Genomic DNA, 20,648 nt, shown 5'->3' on the forward strand with positions numbered 1-20,648 from the left:
TCTAATTTTGAGTGTATGGTAGCATCCCAGAACAAACTTGAACACTCGTGATTAGTGTGCATGACAGCATGAAAGCTTCTCTGTACAGTTGTTTGCTACATCTTTCTCTTTCTCCTACTACCTCTTTCTTACTTATGCTTCTTCATCAGTGCAGTAAATGAATACAAAACATGCAGTGCAACACCATCACGCTGACCATGGCTGTTTAAGGAAATGCACACCTTGTTGGAAAGAGATGATTTAGCATATCCACTGCTAAAGCTGTGAGCTGCTTGCTGCAAAGGAGTTTCAGCCCCTACCAGAGCACTTCCCACATGAACAAAGTTAGACTTTAATAAAGATAGGCCCTGGCTATTGTGCATTGAATACCTGTGAAGTTAAATGTGCAGGTTTAGTGAGGTTGTAATAATTCTAAAGTTATCTGCTAACCCCAGAACAGCCTCCTGATGGTACTTACTGAAGGAAGATTAATGTGCAGAAATGTGATGATATCACTAGGTGGTAATTGAAGGCCCAGGCAAAACTGTATTCCAAATACAACCACAGCATGCTTGCTTGTCATGTATTTTAGGCAGGTGACAGCTGCCTCTTCTTTTATCATAGGATGTTTTATAATAAGATGTTTTATAATCATCCACTGGGAACTTTACCATTACACCCTTAACACGTGCAGCAATATATTATTTTAAGTCTAGGCAAGTCCTTCTTGTCTGATGTGGACAGGATTTTTATTCTAATTAAAGAACATAGAAGGTAAGAAGGAACAGAGATCTGCTAAGATTACTTTTAAAGAAGCTTTCACTTAAGAACTCTTATAACTAATTAGGCTGTGGTACAGTTCCACAGGGGTAGTGCTGTAGGAGAAAAAATGTGGATGATAATCTGCAAATAGTAGAATTAACAAGCACAGAATTATTTTTTACTCTTCAGAAACAATAGCTCGTGGAATTAATATTTAATATCACCTATTGATAAGGGTATTGGAAATTCAGCTCCTTATTAGGTAATATTTGAGAAGGCAGCATGTAAGTGGTTACCTTCCTGGATCAAGCATAAAGCTTTTTGTGACTGCTCTTGTTTATACTGCATAACCAACTCTAAACTGAGTGGAATGTTGAGAAAGGCTACAAGTAGCAGGAAAGACTGATTTGTCAGTTCAGTCCAAGGCAAGCCCTGAAATGCCTTCCCTGTGCTAACTGGAGCTATACCACCAGAAGAACAATCCATCTGCTCATTGTTTTCCAGGTATTATTATCAAGGAGCAATAACTTCAGCCCCTTCATACAGGATGCTTCCTGGAGATTAATGGTCAGATGATGGCAATGGCTCACAGCTGTGCTCTGAGCACTCCACTCATCCCAGCCTGTCATTATTCCCTGGAAAATTACCCTGCCCTTTGGATGTAAAAAATAAATTGCAATGTAAAGAATCCAAACTGAGTTAAATATGGATTCATGTCCTTAAATTTTAAGTGAGCTATTAGGGACATCCAGAGTAAGAGTACCTCTCAATCTTTTTTTAAAAATAAATCCTTCAAAAACAAAATGTTTTTAAAATAGCTTTCTAAAAGCTCTTCTGAATAGATATAATCCTGTTAGTACATGAATTATTGGAAGTTCTGCCTAAGGCATTGTTTGGCAACTTCACAAATGAATATGAACTGTTTCTCTTTTAATACTTGTGCTGTCATCCTTGGTGGTAACTTCAGATAATCAGCAGGCAGAAGGGGAATTGAATCACAGAGCAGGAGCCACATAAATTATAAGTGGTATAAAGCATTATGCCACTGCCTCTTATCTGGTTTAGATGCCCTTGACCAAAACAAAAACACAAACAAAAATCCCTGTTTTCATGTTTCTTGCTTGTTTTTAAGTTAGTCATAATTCCTCATTAAACATAAATCCCTATAAACTATAAGGCAAGCATTAGTGCCATTGCTGTAACACTTACATGAGACCCTTTATTCATAATGTTAATCTCTTGGTGCAGGAGAATTTGCAGCATTAGTACTGTTAAGTCTATGAGCTCTTCCTGTAACAGCAGCTGTACTTTTGTAAGACTGGAAGAATTAACTGTATGTGGAACTGCATTCTTTCAAGTGTGCTCAGAGAGGGATGTACAGGCTAGAAATACTGCTTTGGTTTTGTTTGGTTTGGCTTTTCATTAAGGAAATAGAGGATGTAAATTTCATTGATGTGGGAAAAAAAAGAATAGGAAAGATAATATATAGAGGCCCTATTTTTTCCTCAAGAGACATGCTGGATAATAATTATGTTAAGACTCAATTAAATTACTAGAAGAGACAAACAGGAGCAGAAAAATAAAGCTTCACTAATACCTTAATTTTTTCCCAAACTTCTCCTTCAATTAAATAAAGAGAAAGTCCAAGAACACTTTGCTGCAAGAAGTTTCTCATATGTTTTGCAGTTTAAGTTCTCTTTGATGATAAAATCAGAGCACTGTATATCTGATTCCTGCTATTGTCAGATCTTATGATAATAGTCTTTTTGCTTGTGCAAACCAACAAAAGCTGCTATCCTGGTTACTCAAACAATAATTTCCAAGCTGATTTGTTGTTGTCAGCCTGCTTTTTTTAATGTGTAAAATTGTTTGCTGTTGAGAATGTATTTGAGTAAGTTGTTATTCTAGAAGTATCAAAAAATATGATGGGCTAAAAGATTCCTAAAAATAAGAATTTTTGAAAACAAATCACTTGCTGTAAATTGTAGATAGCAATTTCATGGATTTCCTAGTTGAAACTGTTTTGTATTGTTAATGGGTTCTGATCTTTGCGTGTATGTCTCCTTTAATTTTTCTTCACTTCTAACGCAATTCGTAGGCATTCTGATTTCGTTTGCTTTCTATTCTGAATGTAATTGAAACTCATTTCAGTGTGTGTACTAAGCTAATCTTTCAGACCAGCCATTGTTTCTACTGCTTTTTCAGAACCACCAGTTGTACAAAAACTTAACAGGAAAATGCTATCTACTACTCAGTATCATGGCATGCTTCGTAATTTTTTAGAAAGAAATTATTAGTTTACAAATGGAGAAGTGCATGAGCACCTATTGAACTTGCATCCTTACTGTACGTGTGGCCAAGCTAATGTGTCAAATGATGGTTCTGACTTGATAATTAGTCCCTTCTCTGTGTATTAATACCTTCTTTCTTTTCTGTCTTTCTCGGTCGTTTCTGTTCCTGCTGGCTTTCCTCTGTCAATTCTCCAATGCTACTCTGTAATTAAAACTATTAAATAACAAAACCATCCAACACCGTAGTTATCCCCGTTTGTCCCCGTTCAGCATCTTGCAGCCCCCTCAGTCCTCTGTCCTACAAGGCCATGAGCTGTAGGAGCTCAGGAGAACGAGCAAAGCTTTACGCCTCTACTGACGCCGTTGGACGTCGGAGAACAACGCACCTTGCGGGGGTAAGCTTGGCAGCCACACCTGTGCTTCGTGTCCCGTGCCATGGCCACCTGGCTGCACTGCTTGCCAGGGCTGGGATAGCTGCAGGGATACTTCCTGTCCCCACCCTCTCCAGTTTGTGTCCTGGTTGGCTGGATTTTAACCGAAATGTGCTACGTTATGTGTGGCACAGCCTGAAAAATGCTTATGTGTTCCACGCACCTGTGTTTGCAGATTAGATGTCGCAGAGTCAGTCACAGTGCCCCATTCTCAAGTGGATTCTTTGCTGCCTTTTAAGGCCCAAGATGATGTTGCCACTTTTCCTTCATTGGGGAACTTGTTTTTCCCAGCAGGTGTTTTCACAAAGATTCCAGAATTTAGTATCTTCTGAGGTCTCCAGGAAATTCATCTGAGACCCTAGAATAAAGAGGGAGGGAATGAATGCTCTCACATGTCTCTATACACAAGAGCACTGAGTACTCTCCATCTGTCCTGTCTTAGGACACCAGCCTAGTAAATTTTCCCTTACTGGGAAGGAAGAAGTTGGTTTAGGAGTGTGGTTTATAAGCAAGGCTTTCCACAAGTCACTGTTCATCTCAAATGATTTAGCAGCACTACTAAGGCTGATCTGAACTTTTAAGAAAATCAAAACAGTGGAACAAACTTGTGTTGACTGTGCTCCAAGCCAGTGGGATGCAGTCAGACCCAGTTCAGATTAATTTGCTGATCTGTTTTATTTTTCTTATATTCTACACCCTGAGTTAGAGTGTGAGAAGAGTTGAAGTCATCTCTGCAGCACATTGTGTGAGAGGTGCTTGCATTTTTGTTTGGCCTGATGGGCAGGAGGTCAAGAGGCAGTGCTGCTATTGACATCCTCGTTGGAAGCAGTGTTAATCAAAGTGCCATGAGTCATAGCCACTACTTAATCTTTCAGGCAGAGGGTAGTATACTGAAGTTTAAGCTAAGGCATAGCCTTAGTATGTATTCCTAGAGAAATTTTCTAGCATGTGCATAGAGCATTGTTGGTTCTTCCTCTCGAATCTTTCTGATTGCAAGAGATTTGGGGTTTGGCTTTTTTTCCCCCTAAATTGAAAAGAAGAAAGGTTGTTACTTTTTGGTGAAAAGGTGATATAAAACTGTTGTTAATATAAAATGAGTAAGTTAAGAGCTGTTTCCAGTTGCCTGTATGTTGTGGAGAATCTTTTATGCTTCTGCAAACTTCTGTATGAATTCAGCTTTTTACTTTATTGATATGAAGAAAAATTTTCTGATGCTCTGCTTTCTGTACTAATAAAGCAGATTCAATAGAGAGTTGCTGCTAGCAAGCCAAAACTCTTGTTCATTGCAATGCATTTATCCTAGTTGTGTTTACTTTGATAACTCAGCACATCATGTGCTCATGAAGTTGTTTGCAGTGTTTCTTTTCCAGCTGGTAACCTGGCTTTCAGTCCAGGGGACGAACATTGCACAGCTTTCACCTGGTGAGGTGCTCAATGTCTCATGACACACCTGCTGCAGGAGTTGTGTTTCAGCCCCAGCCAAGGTGGTGAGCAGCAGCCTCTGCATCATGCTGGCTGAGTGGCAGCTCAGTGTACTTCCCAGTATTCCTATTCTTCAGACTCACAGGGTCTGAGCTCATTTTTCCCAAACATGAAGTTTTTCATCTATACTTAAATATGGGAAATATATCAATGCCTAAATTTTGATATATTCCCTTAAAGCAGTAGTTTGGTTGTAACTCTGGTTTGTATTATTAGAAATGTTTCTCAACTTAAAAAATTTTATTTTTAAAAATAAAGAAGGAAAAAGAAAATCACTATCATGTATAAGAACCAATGGCAAAAAGTATGTGCTGGAAAATCATCCAAGAAAAGAAAGAATAGGATGACTGGTCAACCATATTTGGAGGATTTGAGGACATGTGTGGTGTTCACTTGTGAGCATGAACTCAAAATGTTGTGCTATATAGGAAGACTGTGACCAAGTCTGAGCCAAGGGCAGGGGGAGTTTGTTTTGTGTTTTCTTCAAAAGAGCTCCTGTGTTTATGGGAAGTAGTGGAAGGTACTCTGTGGCAACCAGTGAAGATCAAACTATAAATGGTAGTTCTCCTGCCTGTGAAAAAAGAAGCCTCTGCAAATTAGCCCTTTACATCTTAGGACATGAGAGAATAATTAAGAAGTATTCTTTTTGTCAAATGCATGTCTACTAACAAAGATGGTGTCAGGTTACAGGATCAATACTAAGGAACTTGTTAAACAAGCTCTAGAAACCACTGACTCAGCACTGCTTTTTCTCAGTCCCCCAACTCCTCATCCTTAACTGAGCTTGCTTTGCTTTCTTTAGCTGTGTGAACTCTGGCTTGACTTTGTCTTTTTGTTTGCTGAGCTATAGACTGACAAAAGAGAAAAGGACCATTTGTCATCCAGCTTCTCAGCCAACTTTAAAGGAGGTCATTTTACTTCCAGCCTCAAAGCTAGATCATCAGCTCCCTCTCCAGTTTGGTAAGTCAAGTACATGCTTAGCTGGACATGAGATATAGGCAGCTGTGATTGTTCTGTTAATTAAATGTGAAACGGGGCAAACTTATTTGATGACGTGGATGTTTTCTCTCTGCAAAAAAAGAGTCCTGCTTAAAAAAAAAAAAAATCTGCTAGTGCTCTGCAGAGGGGAAGGGGTATGAAAATACTTGGTTCCTTTCTTCCTGGCTGGGCTCAGTGCTCAGGCATCTGGAGAGCTGGAGAGAGGCATTTTGCATGAAACCAGATCAGTTGTGCCAGCAGTCCTGCGTGATAGAGAGACAGAGACATGGTTTTATTTTTGGCTGCTATGGTTGTAGAAGTGATATATAGGTGCAAACCAGCATTTTGTCACTCTGTCATTCCACAGGCATGCGTCAAAGTCTCTGCCTTATTTGCCTGGCACACCCAAGCAGATAACTTCCCCACCTGGCTCCTCCAAAATCTCTGCTCAGACACGTCCTCCGTCTCCTGGCAACATCCGGCCAGTCAAGAAAGAGAGCAAGCCAGAGGGTGAGAAGAAAAAGCCAGAAAAAGAGCCTGAAAAGATCAATGAGGTGAGGACAGAAGAGAGTAAAGGAACTTCAGCAGGTGCTGGAGAGCCCACAAGTCAGGAACAGCTCACTGTCCAAGCAGAGCTAACTCAAGGTAAGGACACACTGTGCTTTAGGATAAAGAACTGTTTATATTTTTCATTCCCTTTCTCTGAAATGATGTAGCTTTCAGTAGTTTTCTGTCAAAGGTTAACCTGAATTCTTCACAACACTCCTGCATATGTATGTTGATTATGAGGAAATTATAGGCAGGTTGAAGCCCTCCTGCTTCTAAGTCAGAACAACATGCCAAGCTGCCTCACAGTGTGGCATCACAAGCCTCTTTTCTGCCCTTTTGGACAGGAGTTTTGTCCCCCATACCACAACACAGCTTCTTTACAAACTGTTGAAGCAGAATAATAATGGTCTGAAGACATAACAGTACAGGAAGCCACCACATGAGGTTGTGTAGCAGTGAGAATTTCCAGCTCTGCTAGATACAGTGCACTTGTGCTGGTAACACTGCTAGCTTATGTGTAATATGGCAGAGGGACCATATCACAGGAGAGATTAGCAGAATACAGAGGAATGCAAAGAAACAAGGAGAAGAGTAAAAAGGAATAGGGAGAATTTTGAAGGGAAAATGAGTTATTAAAAATAGTTAACAAACAAACAAGAAACCCACACCAAACCCTACCAACCCTGAAAAGGAGCAATGCAGAAAAGGATGTACAAAAAAAAAAAAAAAAAAAAAAAGACTGTTAAGTGTAAAAAGGGAAAAAGGTAAATCTGAAAATGAAAAAACACAGGTTGTTCTAGCAGACATTTTACTGCATTCTAAATATGGCATAAACTGTCTCTTGAAGATGAGATAGAAAGTCCAGTGTGACCATTGGGATACATAAATTGGGTTAGTTAGGATTCTGAATTTAAAATTTGTAGACTTCCCTGTAGTTATCTTTCAGATAACAGTTTTAAGTATTAGTAATCTTGCAGTTAACTGCAGCAGGTGTAGTTTGGCCTTGTTCTGTGAAAAAACAGTGAATTTATTTCTTTTGTTTTATTAAGTTCTGTTACAGTAGTTCCTGTCTGATACCCAGGTCCTACTACAGAAGGTGCAACCCCACAAAAAGGGCAGATGGATGTATCTGCTGGCCATGAATAAGCAAAGGAGAATTAATTGCCATCTTTTGCCTGCTTCCTTTTGAAGAGAAAACTTCCTTTTAAGATCATTTTAGAGATGATAACTTCGCAAGTGTTTACAAGTTGTAGCTCTCCAGCACAAGGTGCAGACCAGAGAAAACATTATGCTTGTTTGACTATTTAGGAGGAGGAGAGACTCCACTTCTTTGCAGTGTCAGTCAATATTTGAGTTTGTGACAAGGTCTCTTAGTATTGAAACAGGTTGTGTGTGATAAAGGTATTCAAAAGTCAAGCAGTTTGTATTCACAGCAAAGAATACAAACAAGAATACAAAGTGGAGACAGATGAAAGAGAAGGCTATTATAGTTAAAGCAGTGAGCAGCCCTTTAAATTGAATGTGTTTTCCCAAAGACAGAGGAGGTGGTGGTTGGGACCATAGGTGGAGATCTCAGGCAGAGCATTTTGCATGTGAGGTTATAGGATGGCTTTATACTGCTGATGAAAACTTAATTGCTGGTTGAATTCAAGAATCTAGAGAGGTGCAAGTACAGCATCTGGGGCTGGAGGAATGTTGCTGATTCTCCTGGGACTGTGTTGCAGGTGAATACAGCTTGTTCCCTACAGGTAACAGCACTGGCCTTTCACTGGCTCAGCTGCCTGCTGGCTCTGTGTTCACAGGAACCAGGAGGTCAGCAGGTAGCAATTGCTGATGAAGCTGTTCAAGCTTCTGCAGGCAAATCTCACACACAACTTTATTAATGCCAATGAAGCTTTAAAGGTCTTTTGGGTGTTATCTGTTCTGACAGCAGGGCAGGTGTGCATTAAGCTGCTTGTTGTGCTGCCAACTTCAGTGCCCCAGGCAAGAAGCGAGCCCCAAGCAGCACAAAGCTGTGCTCCCTTCAAAGCAACAGCCCTGCCTTGGCCCAGATTGGTGAATTAAAAAGGGCTGAGGTGCAGGAACTCTGTCATTTATACTGTTTACAATTACAAAGGCTCTCTGGTATTTTTCTGATCTAGGCTGTAATTGCAGCCTCTCATTTTCTTACCTTCTGTCCCCAAGGCTACTAAGAGCATGGCTCTAAATGGCTCCCAAGATTCAGAGTGATCAAATTGCTTACCTTTTTATATTTCAACATCCCAGAATTTTCTGAGTTTCCAGCTGCATCTTGGAGGTTAGCCCAGGTCTGGACTGTTCCCTGGGGTGGGGCTGAATACCTGTTTTGGTAATGTGAGAGAACAGTGCTCCACTGCACTAGTGCTAAACTGTGCCAGCTCACCTCAAGGCTGGAGAACAGGCCCCAGCACTCTTTAAATTACTGGTGTAGAAGCATCATTTGAATTCAGGGTCAAAGCCCTGAAGCAGTTATAGCAAGACCTCTGTAGTTTTTAGCTGATAGAAGATGAGAGCAGAGAGGTCAGCAGATGGAAATTCAGCACAGAAAGCAACTGAATTTATGTTTCTTTACATAATGAGGTAGAGAAAGGGGGGAATCAGGGAGGAAACCCCTCTTTAGAAGTTGTTAGTGAGCTTAGGAAAAGTCACATCCCAGTGTATGGTTAGAAATGCAGATTTAAAATCATCTGCTTGCTGCTCCTTATGGCTTATTTTACATATATATTACTAGGGTCAGAATCTGATTTCATTGGCAGTTCAAAGTCTTCCCTCTCCATGTTTGCCTGCATTACCAGATGGGAATGGTAATGCTTCCTAATGTTAGCTTGTGTGCTGGTAATGGTCCCTGGTGTCCAGAGAAAAGGTGATGAGTCACTCTGTATCTGTGCTAGAGAATTCCAGGCAAACTTACAGAAATATGAATTCGTCTTTTACTTGAAAAAAACCTGTAACATCTTTTCTGCCACATGGACAAAGCTGGCCCTGAATAAAGAATTGATATGAAGGCACTACTGAGATTTGAACACAAGCTACATTTCACTAATAGTAGCAAAATTTAGAAAGCTGTGTCCCATGAGTTGCCTCAGGTTGGAGCAGCTGCAAAACTGATGAGAGCTGGTGTCCTACCCTTGGGGCAGATCACTTCAGACAGTTGATGTTTGAGATCAAGTCGCCAAAAGTGACTATCACCAAAAATTGTGGCTCTTATTTTCAGATGTGGATGATTAGACAGAAGAAAATATAATTGCACAATGTTTTATTTCTTCTCTTCAAACAGAATTGGGCAAGCTTAAGAAATGTGATGGTAGGGACTTGCTGAGTCAGCATAACTGTTGTTAAGCTCCTGTCAACATTTGTTCTGACAGAGAACTTGACTTACACTTTCAGCTGCAGGTGCTTTCACATACCCTGCAAAACCAAACTTCCCTGAAGTTATGTGAACCTCTGGCATCTAGAAACACCTTGCTTCTCTGAATCATTTTTTAAAAACCACATAAGCTTGAAAACACTTGGCAGTGCATTTGGAAGTATTTTCTGTTCCTTTCAATAGAGTGACATCTTGACTACTGTTTATAAATTAACTTTCTTTCCCATTTGTTTCAGCAGCCAGCCCATCCCTGCCTCCTGCTCCACCAGCTCTTTCTCCAGCCCCAGCACCACCCAAGCCCTCTGCAGGTACAACTGACCCTGAAGAAGCAACAAGGCTGCTGACCGAAAAGAGGCGCCTTGCCCGTGAGCAGCGGGAGCGGGAGGAGCAGGAAAGGAGGGAGAGAGAAGAGCTTGAAAGGTAATTCTAGGCCTCTGCACTAGAGAAGAGATCTTCTTAGCAGCTTCTTGTGTGCATTCTGCTGTTACATAGTTATGTATGAAGCACAGGAGGCACAAGTTCCTCCCCAAAACCGTATTTTCCTGTTGGTTTTTTTTTTCAGTTGGTGCAATATATATCTAAACAAATCTGAAAGGTTAAAACTTATTCTAAGTAGTGCTTTAAAATAGGACGGGAGGAGGGAGCAGATCCTTGCAGTTGTGATTCACTGTTTCCTCAGAGATTAACAAAGCTGTACTTTTTTGTTCCAGCTAAGGAACTCTGAATGGATGTTTTCAACTTTGTGATCAGCACAGTCTCTCACTTTCAGTTGTAAGATCTCTATTGTGGGTGGTGTTTTAAGAGTCCAGCTGTTGTGACTTAGACCTCTTTGTTTTCTCATTTAAAATAAAGACACCCCCCCATACCCTCACAACTGTTTTGGAGGGTAATTAATGTTACATCTCACTTTCTAATAGCAAATGAATACCCCATCTGGATACTCATGACTCTGGCTACAGCACGAGTTGAGTGCTTTTTTAGAGGGCTGCCATGCCTCTGGAATTTGTTGGACTTCTTTAACCACTTCACTGATAGGAAAATGGCAGAACTGGTTAAAATAGTTTGGTTTTCCAAAAGGCTCACAACACTGACCCTCTCAAAAAGAGTTTAAAAAAAAAATAGGCTGCTGTGGCATAAGAGTAATATGGTGAATAAATACTAAGACAGAAAGATCAAAAATAAAAAGTAGAGAGTAATCAGCTTTTGCAGTGAAAGGAGTTTTGAATGTCCGTGTGGTGGCTTCAAAAAAGAACTTGAATTGAGGGCAGTGAGATGATGTTGGTCTTCAGTGAGATAATTCAGTTGTGAACAGGCTGACACATATCTTATATTGCTGAGCTATGAAATGGAAGCTGAATTGCTGTACTGATAAGCATAAAGGAATGTGTATAGGAAATAATCCTAACTTGACTCCTGGTGTTGGTCTCTGGGTGAATTATTTCTGAGGGAAGAGATCTTGTTTGGAGTTGAATATATGAAAGTATCAGGTGAGTCATGATTGACAAAGTAAATAAACTGTTACAAGTTAATAGAAAACAAGAACAAAATGAAAATGTCATTCTGAAATAATCAAGATAAATCTACATTTTGAATGTTGAGTTTCATATTGTTTTAAAATAGTAAAATTAGTAAAACTAGAAAAATAGGTGCAGACAGACATGAAGGAAGATCACAAGTACAAAACAGTTCCCATATGAAAATCTACTAAACAGGTGAGGATTCTTCAGCTGAGAAGATATGCTAAAAAGCCCTAAATAATTTGGGAAACATCAAGGGTTAAGGGGAAAAGTTACTCACTTCATAATACAAGGATGAAGAGCCATTAGTAAGATTAGGAGGTAACCTTCAAAATCAGCAGAATTAGGTACACTTTTTAAATCCAAGAATTATTGCCATGAAGTGAGATGGGTGCCAAAAATGCATATTGTTTCAAAATATTTTATGAACTAGCAGAAAGGAGAGTTTTGCAAAATGTAGTAATCAAAGATTCTGATTCAGAAAGTATGCAAGTCATAGATTAGGCAGAGGTATGTTGGAGAAGAATTGGTGTTGCATTGCGAAGTCTTACATTCCATAGGGCTTCCTGTATGGGAAGCAGAACAGACAGCTTGGGAATAGGAGAGAATGCACCCTTTATCAGTTTGGTACAGCAGAGCTGGGTCAGGAACCTACTTTTATTACCTGTGTTTCTATGGTTATTTAATGATTACAGACAAAAGAAAGAAGAGTTGTCACAGAGGATAGCTGAAGAAAGAGCTCGCCGAGAGGAGGAGGAAGCTCGCAGACAAGAAGCAGAAAAACAAAGGAAGGATGCAGAGGAGCGGGACAAGGAGGAACGGCTGCGCCGCCAGGCAGAGGAGAGAGAGCAGAAGGAGAAAGAAGAGATGGAGCGCATTCAGAAACAAGTACGCTTCCCTCTTGGAATTTCTGCGCCAGTCTAGCTGGCAGCGAAGCGGGTGAAGCAGCACCTCTTACATAACACCTAAATTAGAGCAATATCTAAAATTTAAATGCTATCTGAAAAGTATTGGGACAGAGTTCATTCTATAGGGTAGTTTGAAGAGTAGAGATATTTCTGCTTGACAAAATACGTGTGGTAGGGAGTTGAGTTTGGGGATTTTTTTTTCCTCTCTCTCTTTATAATATATTTAGAACAAATCCTTTCTTATTCCTTATTGTGATGAAAAAAAATCAATAGAGTTGTATTGGGGAATTTTAATAAATGCTATTCTATTATACCAGAGAATTCTTTGTCACAACAGTTGTAGCAAGTCCAGACACAAAGATAACTATTCACTGTGCTGGAGATACAGTGCTGATGAGTTCTAATCCTATGTCAAACACTGCTTTTGTGTGGGGCTGGTGGGAAGGGTTTAATCAAACCAAGGAGAACCTTTATCTGGCCCAGTACTCCTGAAATCACAGTATCTAGTCAAAAGACACAAGACAATAAATGAAAATTAAGTTTTTCAGCTGCTTTCATTTTTGATGGGCATAATGTTGGTTTACTGACTTCAGGAGAGGCTGTGGTGAGCATTCTGGATAGGGTTCTTCTCTTCTCACATGTCCTCTTACTTCTTGTGTGTGCTTTGTTCTTCCACAATCCAAAACTTCAATTTGCCTTGTAGACATGAGGTTTTTCTTCTGGTGTATAAATGTATGCTTTTGATAATAAAGTATTGTGTTAGTGAATATGTCTGAGCAACTCCATTCTTTTTTTCAGAAGATGTGTGCTACTTTCTTTGAAATGCTAAACTGAGGCTTAACTAGCACTCAGAGATAACACATGGCCAAGGCTTTTTTGGATGTTAGAGATGCAAAAAATGATCTGTTGTAGTAGTTCCATAATATAACAGTATCATGGTCAGGGAGCAAGGCCCCTCTGCGGTATATTCCAGACAAATTTTGCATTTCATTAAAAAAGCAGGAATGGAAAGTTTGTGCAAATGGGCCGTTAGCCCTTGGTCTCGTTAAACAGTTACTCTGTCGGCCAGACAAAACATTCTACTGCATTTGTTTTATTCTCAAAAATATCTTCCCCAGAAAACATGGATCTCTCTAATACTTTCCTGTCTGCTGTTTTAATGTTGAAGGCTACAAAATTTATTCCTCATTTGTCATCTGGTATGTTCTGGAATGGATAAAGAACCAATGACATCCATTGTTTAGTTATTCTGTCTTAATGCTACACAAATCATGAAATGTGCAATTCTGTCTGAAAAGGTGTTTGGGGACTTGTAAACCCCAAAAAGTGTCTTTTCAGGGTGTTGTAGATACACATAATTAGGCATAGAGTATAAAGCTGAATATAAATAGTAAATTATTCCTCACTTCTTTTTCTTTTACCACCGACACAGAAAGAAGAGGAAGCTCGCCTGCGGGAAGAGGCTGAGAGGATTCGATTAGAACGTGAAAAGCATTTCCAAAGAGAAGAGCAAGAGCGCTTGGAAAGGAAGAAGGTAACTCAGTCCATGCAGAGAAACTCTGCTTGGCTTCATCTTAGCAGTCTGTTTCCACCTCAGCAGTGGAAATAAATGATATAAATGTTTTATCTCTCAGAAAGGCTGCAGTCCTCATTGGCCTGATGTGACAATGAAGGGAATATTGCCAACAGTAATAAATAATTCATTTTTTTGCAATAAAAAGATACAGCTGATAAATGACAAGCAGTTTGGGAGAAAGATATTCATATTAATGCCAGCAAACATTATTTTACCCCTTTACATTTCATTGTAGAGGCTTGAGGAGATCATGAAGAGAACTAGGCGTGTAGAAGCTGTAGATAAGGTCAGTGCTGCTACTAAATATGTGTAAATACTGAACACATTTCTGGTTTTTTCCCTAGTGCTGTTTTTAATTTACAAAACTGTGCTTCCTTTGTAGAAATCCAATGACCAGCAAAATGGACATATATCAAAGACAAATATTACTGGAGAAGCAGGTATTGTGTTTAACTGTGCCCTGAGCATAACAGGTGAATAAAGCCAGCTGAGCACAGATTTGAGGAACAGTTCTGAAACTTGGCACACTAAAATTGTGCCCAAAAAAAACCCCCAAAAAACGAGAAGAGTATAAATGAAACCTTAGCAGACATTATAGGTATAGGTAGCTAGCCATTAGTAAATTAGTCCAGTGTTTTAGCAACTTTGCCACATTGGTGTTTAGAAAAATGAAATTTTCTTAAGAAGTTTAATTATTTATAAAGTGAAAAGAAATTATTTTGTGATTTGGAATCCAAAATAAACTAATTCTTCAGTTTATTTCTTGTATTATTTCAGATGTGGTTGTTGCAAATTTACCCCATTTTCTTAAAAGATTATTTCTTCTTAGTCATCAAAACAAAACATTCATTGTTCTAAACATCTCCCTGTGACTTCTTTCTTCCACACCTGCTGCCTTATTCACTTAGTCTTTATTTCTTTTTTTTGATAAAGCTGAGCTACTACTAAAGCTTAGTCTTGTCACACCCACACTCAAGCTTTTCTTCTACTCCATTCCCTCTATTTCTTTTTAGGTAATCTTCTATACAAGACTTTAATTCTTATAATAAAGGAAGAAAAATAAAATGTAGCTTATATTCAGCAGTTGCCAGGTGTGAATTAGGACTGCTTAAAGATACTGAAGTCAAGCTATCAAATGGCTTATCCTATTGTAGCATAACATATTAAATGACATTAATCTCTTTTTCCTTTGTATTTGGGTTGAGTAACAGGGAAGACAGCAGCACTGACTGATGGATGACTTTTTTCCTTGATTCTTAAAGTGAACACTATAATTAGTACTGTCAGGAAACCTTTTGATTCAGATTTCATTACCTGTGCTTTTTACTTGTTTGCATATTATTGTGGGGAAAAAAGTTTGTGAGCTACTAATACAGGACTCATCTGGAATGCCATCTTTGTCTTTGGGCACTTTGAAGGTGTTATAAGCCATTTATTTAAAGAATTTCTGAAACTTTAAAGGATTCCACAACCTTTGGCTAGTGCTTTCCCTCTAGAGATAGATGAGAAGTAGTCTTCTATCAGTTTCCTAAGGCAGAAGAGACTTTGGGTCTCCACTTCCCCAGGCCAAAGAGAAGGCCAGAGTCCCTCAGTGACTGAATAAAGAGAAAACTGCTCTTAGCCTCAGGGCTGCTCTACTGTTTGATTTTGCATTATCTATATGTGCCATTGAATTAAAGGTATGGGTTAATGGATATATTCTGGCCACGTGAATTTCCATATTGCACTTTAACAGACCTCTGACTCTCCACAAACAGTTTGGTTTAAAATTTTTTTCTTAAGTCTTACTTGTTTACCAAAACCTGAGGAGGCTTTTATGGGAATGGCCAAATCACACAATGAAAAAAATCCATCACCTTTTTGTCATTCATTTAGCCTCTGCTTTAAAATATGAAGTTGTTCCATATTTCCAAAGCAGAGCAACTTTTTCTTCTGCTTTTTCCTACTACAGGAAATGTATTTTCCTGTTACTCCATTTGTAGAAGCACAGAAACTTCTATTTCTTGTATCTTCCATATAAAAACTTGCCAAAGATCAGACTAAGGCATTTAGTATAAAAGTCTTCAGCCCAAACATTTGGAGTACAGTCAAATAGAGCAAATAGAGCAGCTAAAGGAGGGGATTACCAGATGAGGTTTTGAGTAATGTAGATAAATGTGTCCAAGCCTATGAATTGTCCTGCAATTATCCACTGAATTGTCCTTGCAATTACTGTGGCAGATGTTAGCAGGGTGGGGTGCAGTTGCTTCCTCTTACTGACCTGTATATGAATAGAGTGACTCTAGATACAATGCAGAAGGCTGCAGTTGTACTTTAAAAGAAAACCACAAGGCAGGCCAGAAACATGTATCATGTGGTCTCAGCGAGGGACAAGGATAATCTCATTTTATGTTGCTCTCTGCAGTGTTTTATAGCAGTAATTTGGTACTTATTGAAAGAAATGTCCTTCCCAATAGAGTTATTTTTTTTTCTTGATTTCCTTTTAAGTCACTGGCATCAAGAAATACCAGTGTATGGAATTAATAATGTCCAAGTTTTGCTCTATTCCATTTTCTATTGCTATTTGAAAAGTCCCAGCATAGCCTTCTATCAGATATCAGCCCCTTTTGCCCACTGACTTATATGTTGGAATTGTGCATATGATTGTAAAATGTTTATTTTTGTTCACAAAGCTATGGCTTTGAAATCTGTGACGTTTACTTTGGACCTGAAACAGGGTCTGTGTGCCCAAAAAGGTGACAAATGAGATGGGGTTGGGGGCAGGCGTGTGTATTTTTTAGAACTGTGACTCGCCTTGGCGGTGCTGGCTTTTGTAGAAAATATTCTACCCTAACCTGCAGGGTAGCTGCCGCCGCTTGGTTTGATGCAGACGTGTTTTCTGTGCCCAGCCGCAGGCAGCCCCGCGTGTCCCCTGGAGCCTGCAGCAGGAGCGCAGCCGCAGCAGGCGGTGCCGGCGCCGCACAACGGGGCTCCGGGCGCCCCGCACCTGCCCCCCGCCAGCCTGGACAGGTGAGGCACTGCCAGGCAGCCCTGCCCGCTAGCTAAACAGCGGGCAGCTCTTCCGTCTGCCTTGTCTCCTCCTTTTTCCTTTCTTCTTTCCTGTGTCTTTCCCTGAATTAAGCTTCATAAAACCCACTCTGGGCTTGCGCTGCTTATTTTCTTAATTTAAATAATGAATACTGTGCTTTCAGGATAGGTGTTTTGATTTCTAAACTGCTTCAAGTATTAGCAAGTGGTGGTGTAGATATATCCTTGGTGTGAGATATGGGACTAGTCACTTTGGTTAGGCATTTAAAAAAAACACCTTTGTTCTTTATAAGGAGTATTTGGGGAGGCAGATATTATACATTGGGAGCTCTCTGTAGCCATGAAACAAGTCACTCAGACTTTGAGAAATTGTTGAAAAGCTTGAAACCTCAGTATTGGACTGAGTGACATCCGTTACATAAGCATGAGCTGTCAGTTATTTTAATTTTAGTGATGCAGAAAGCCAAATAATCTCGCAGTCCTTTCATGTTTTATGCAGGTAGTGCCAGAATATGCATGGAAAAACTTGAATGTGGGAAGCCATTGTGCAGTCTGTAATGGACAGTATGCTTCTGGGTGTGATTGGCACTAATTGAAGGAGGAATTTGCCCTTTCTCGATCCCTCCATATGCCTGGGGGATCTTAGCCTGCTGTCATGCTGACAAGGATGCTCCTGCTGAGGGAAGTTCTGTCAGTGACACTGAGGTGCATTGGATGAGCTGCACAGAGCTGCCTCATAATTGTCTTGGGCAGCTATTAAAATGTTAATCACTCCCAGCCTTACAAGCACCTTGATGTTTGAAATATAAAATGTACCACACTAATGAGTGCTGTCCTCTGCCATTATAATCTGTGCGGAAGGAACCTCAGAAAGCCCACAGTGAAGAATGAATAAACGAGACTGAAGAACACTGACAAAAGTAGGAAGAGCATGTAAGGTTTGTGGAAGGGAAAACTGGCATGCCAGGTTGGAATGTGTCTGCTTCATCCACAGTGACTGCGAAGGTGGAGCCTGAAGCACTTGGCAGTGTCCCATAGATTTTGTCACATGGTAAAAGCCACAGGTGCCAACATCACTGCTGCTGCATCTTGTGTGCTGTGGTTGTCTGGCATCCAGATACACCTGACATGGTAGCACACACAGGGGCAGTGGGTGCAGGCTGTCTCCTGAGTGAGCACCTCACTCCAGCCCTCAGCAAGATTTGGCTTTTGTTTGAAAAAGACTGAATCATGTTTTGAGGACAAGAGTGCTGAGATTTCTGACCAAAAGTTAAAAAGGTTTTGCCTGGGGAACTTGTGTCATGTGCTTGTGGGGGTACGTGGACAGAGAGATGCAGAACCCTACAGCTGCCTAATCCATAGCCCACTTACAGAGTTTTGGTTGTACTTCATTCTCTAATTCTTTGCCCAAGATAGATCGTGCCTGCTACTTCTTAGAAAAAGTTATTTCAGTACAGTGGTTTATTCTGACTACTTTCCTTGTGGTACTTACTCTGTAATTCCTCTTTTCTGTGCTGTTTTCTACAAACACTTGCAATGCAGTGCAAAACACCTTGGTGAGCACAATCACCTGACATGTCTCCATCCTGTGTGTGGAGCTGGGTCTGGGTAAGGTAGAGAGCCAATTTTCAGAAATTAACAGTTGGTCTGGATGATTGCCTTCCTATCTTGTCCTGGAAAAGAAAGCTCTTCATTGTTGGCTAGTTTCAGTGCTGTGGTCTCAGTCGATTAAAAATAGGCACCATTTATTTAAATAATCCAGAGGTCTGGGATCCATTTTGCTGTTAATGTCTATCTATGTTTCCTCTGCAAAAATCCTCTCAATTAATGAGGTGACTGACGTCCTTCAGATCAGAAATAGCAGCTGTGAAAATGTTTTGGCATTTTTCAAAGGCCTGCAAATCTGTATTTTATTTTTTCCTATTTATTTTTTCAGTGTTGATTTCTGATGAATGATCGGAAACAGATATAAGGAAATCTGGCCTTCTTTATTTTTTAGTCTCTTCAAATTCTAATTTCAGGCTGTGTCTACATAGAGTTTGGGTTAAAATTATCTACAACAGAGATAATTTTCAGTAATTTTAAATTTTTTGGATGTTTCAGTTCCTTTAATTAAACTGGCTTCTCTTTTCTCAACATCCTCCAGTCTATCTTGTTAAGATTGATGTGTCCAGGTCAAAATGTGAATCTGCACAGATACTTTCAGCTGCCATGGAGATGTCCTTCAGATGCTTGCAAGACTGTTATGTTTGGAAATGCACTCTGAACAACTTAGGCAACTTTTTTTCCCCTCTATTACATAAGTGTCTTGCTACATCCACACTTATGGAATATGTTAGAATGCCAAAATTATCCATTTCTTTCTGCAATATTGTATGCCTGAAAAGGAAATCTCTGGTGTTGCATTAGACACTTAGACAACATTAAGAATGCAACATAAGACAGTAAGAACAGCAGTAGCAGGTCAAAACCCCTCTTTTATTTTTTTATGTTCTTTGTTTTAATGGCCTATAGCACAATGTAAAGGGGAAAAAAAAGGTAATTACCAGGAGATCCTCTAGCCAATGAAGGGTTGCTAAGCATTGTGGTCCAAATGCAACCGTAGGCTCTAGTAGTCCCTAAGCTGCTAATTACCAGAAGCTGAAGGGCATACCAATCTCCTAGGAATTTATCTAATCTCCTTTTGAACTTGTGGCCTCTAAGATGTCCAGTGGAAATTAATTCTACTGTTCTATTTTCCCCTTTGTTTTGTCTAAATTTGCACCTCTAGTAATTAGGTGGATCAAGCAGCATAGAATCTAGAAGATTTTATACCACAAAATTTAGAATATTTATAGTCCTGATTTCCTTGTCTGTGATTGTAGACTCCTCTGTCTCAAAAGACACTGTTCAAGTCTGAACAAATCTTGCTTTAACTCCATGTGTAATGCTGGCAGTGTAATGACACATAAATATGAAATATGAAAAATTATTTATTCACTAAGTCAGCTGATAAATTGGGTAGAAAAATTATGTTTGCAGAAGCAAGAGACTTCTTCATTGCTCCAATACTTGCTGAACTACTGTGTTGTTTAATTTATATGAGTGAGCAGTTGCTCTCTTCCCACCTCTTTCTTACCCCATTCATCAAACTTGGCAGGTTATCCTAGCTCTGGTATGGTTATTGGTAGTAGATGGGGATAAAATAAATAATAGGATACCTTAAAGTGAATAATAACCTAATGACCATACATGGCAGAGCAGGTTTTAATAGTCCTAAAGCATTTCACATATTCTGCTCCTCATCTTACAGATGTGACTTTGGAGCTCTCCCAGGCAGCCAGCAGGGTTTCTGTGCCTGCTCTCAAACTCAGTACAGTGAAACATATTTTTCACTTTGAAATTCACCCAGCATATCCACAGATGAAAAAAAAGGGGAGTGCCTTTCTGAAAAAGAACTGATGATGGTTTGAAAAACTGGGAAAGCTTGATATGAAATGTGATTCTCACCAGAAATCTGGGCTTTGGATAAAGCATTGCCACTTTCAAAAGAAAAAATTATTTTTTTTTTTTTATCTCTTGTGGAATACTGTAAAACAATTCTTTAATTGTTTGTGCAAAGTTGTACAAAGAAGCCAGCAAATGAAAATATATTGTATGCAGGTTTCTTTTTAAGACCAGTAAATGTGCTGTCAGAAAATTAGCCTGTGAAACCAAGTCACCTGCTGAGAAATGGCCTGAGGAAATTGATAGTCAAGTTTCAATCTAGGAAACTTGTATCTGT

The 20,648-nt window shown here is 39.6% G+C and overlaps 1 protein-coding gene across 8 annotated transcripts in view; it reads left to right on the forward strand.

The window, feature by feature from the left end:
• The window catches only part of MAP7 (microtubule associated protein 7), a 106,409-nt gene that overhangs the window by 82,941 nt on the left and 2,820 nt on the right, over positions 1 to 20,648 (forward strand). For 4 of the 8 annotated variants that reach the window (XM_056488903.1, XM_056488908.1, XM_056488901.1 and 1 more), the window contains 9 exons: positions 3,303 to 3,427; positions 5,796 to 5,905; positions 6,291 to 6,568; positions 10,094 to 10,277; positions 12,070 to 12,262; positions 13,715 to 13,816; positions 14,094 to 14,144; positions 14,241 to 14,298; positions 16,747 to 16,867. In XM_056488903.1, the coding sequence (XP_056344878.1) occupies positions 3,303 to 3,427; positions 5,796 to 5,905; positions 6,291 to 6,568; positions 10,094 to 10,277; positions 12,070 to 12,262; positions 13,715 to 13,816; positions 14,094 to 14,144; positions 14,241 to 14,298; positions 16,747 to 16,867 (1,222 nt within the window). The remainder of the gene's footprint in view (positions 1 to 3,302; positions 3,428 to 5,795; positions 5,906 to 6,290; positions 6,569 to 10,093; positions 10,278 to 12,069; positions 12,263 to 13,714; positions 13,817 to 14,093; positions 14,145 to 14,240; positions 14,299 to 16,746; positions 16,868 to 20,648) is intronic. The other 4 variants (XM_056488904.1, XM_056488909.1, XM_056488902.1 and 1 more) reach the window with 1 other exon arrangement.

This window comes from Oenanthe melanoleuca, chromosome 3 (assembly GCF_029582105.1).
Source record: "Oenanthe melanoleuca isolate GR-GAL-2019-014 chromosome 3, OMel1.0, whole genome shotgun sequence".
Taxonomy (NCBI): Eukaryota; Metazoa; Chordata; class Aves; order Passeriformes; family Muscicapidae; genus Oenanthe; species Oenanthe melanoleuca.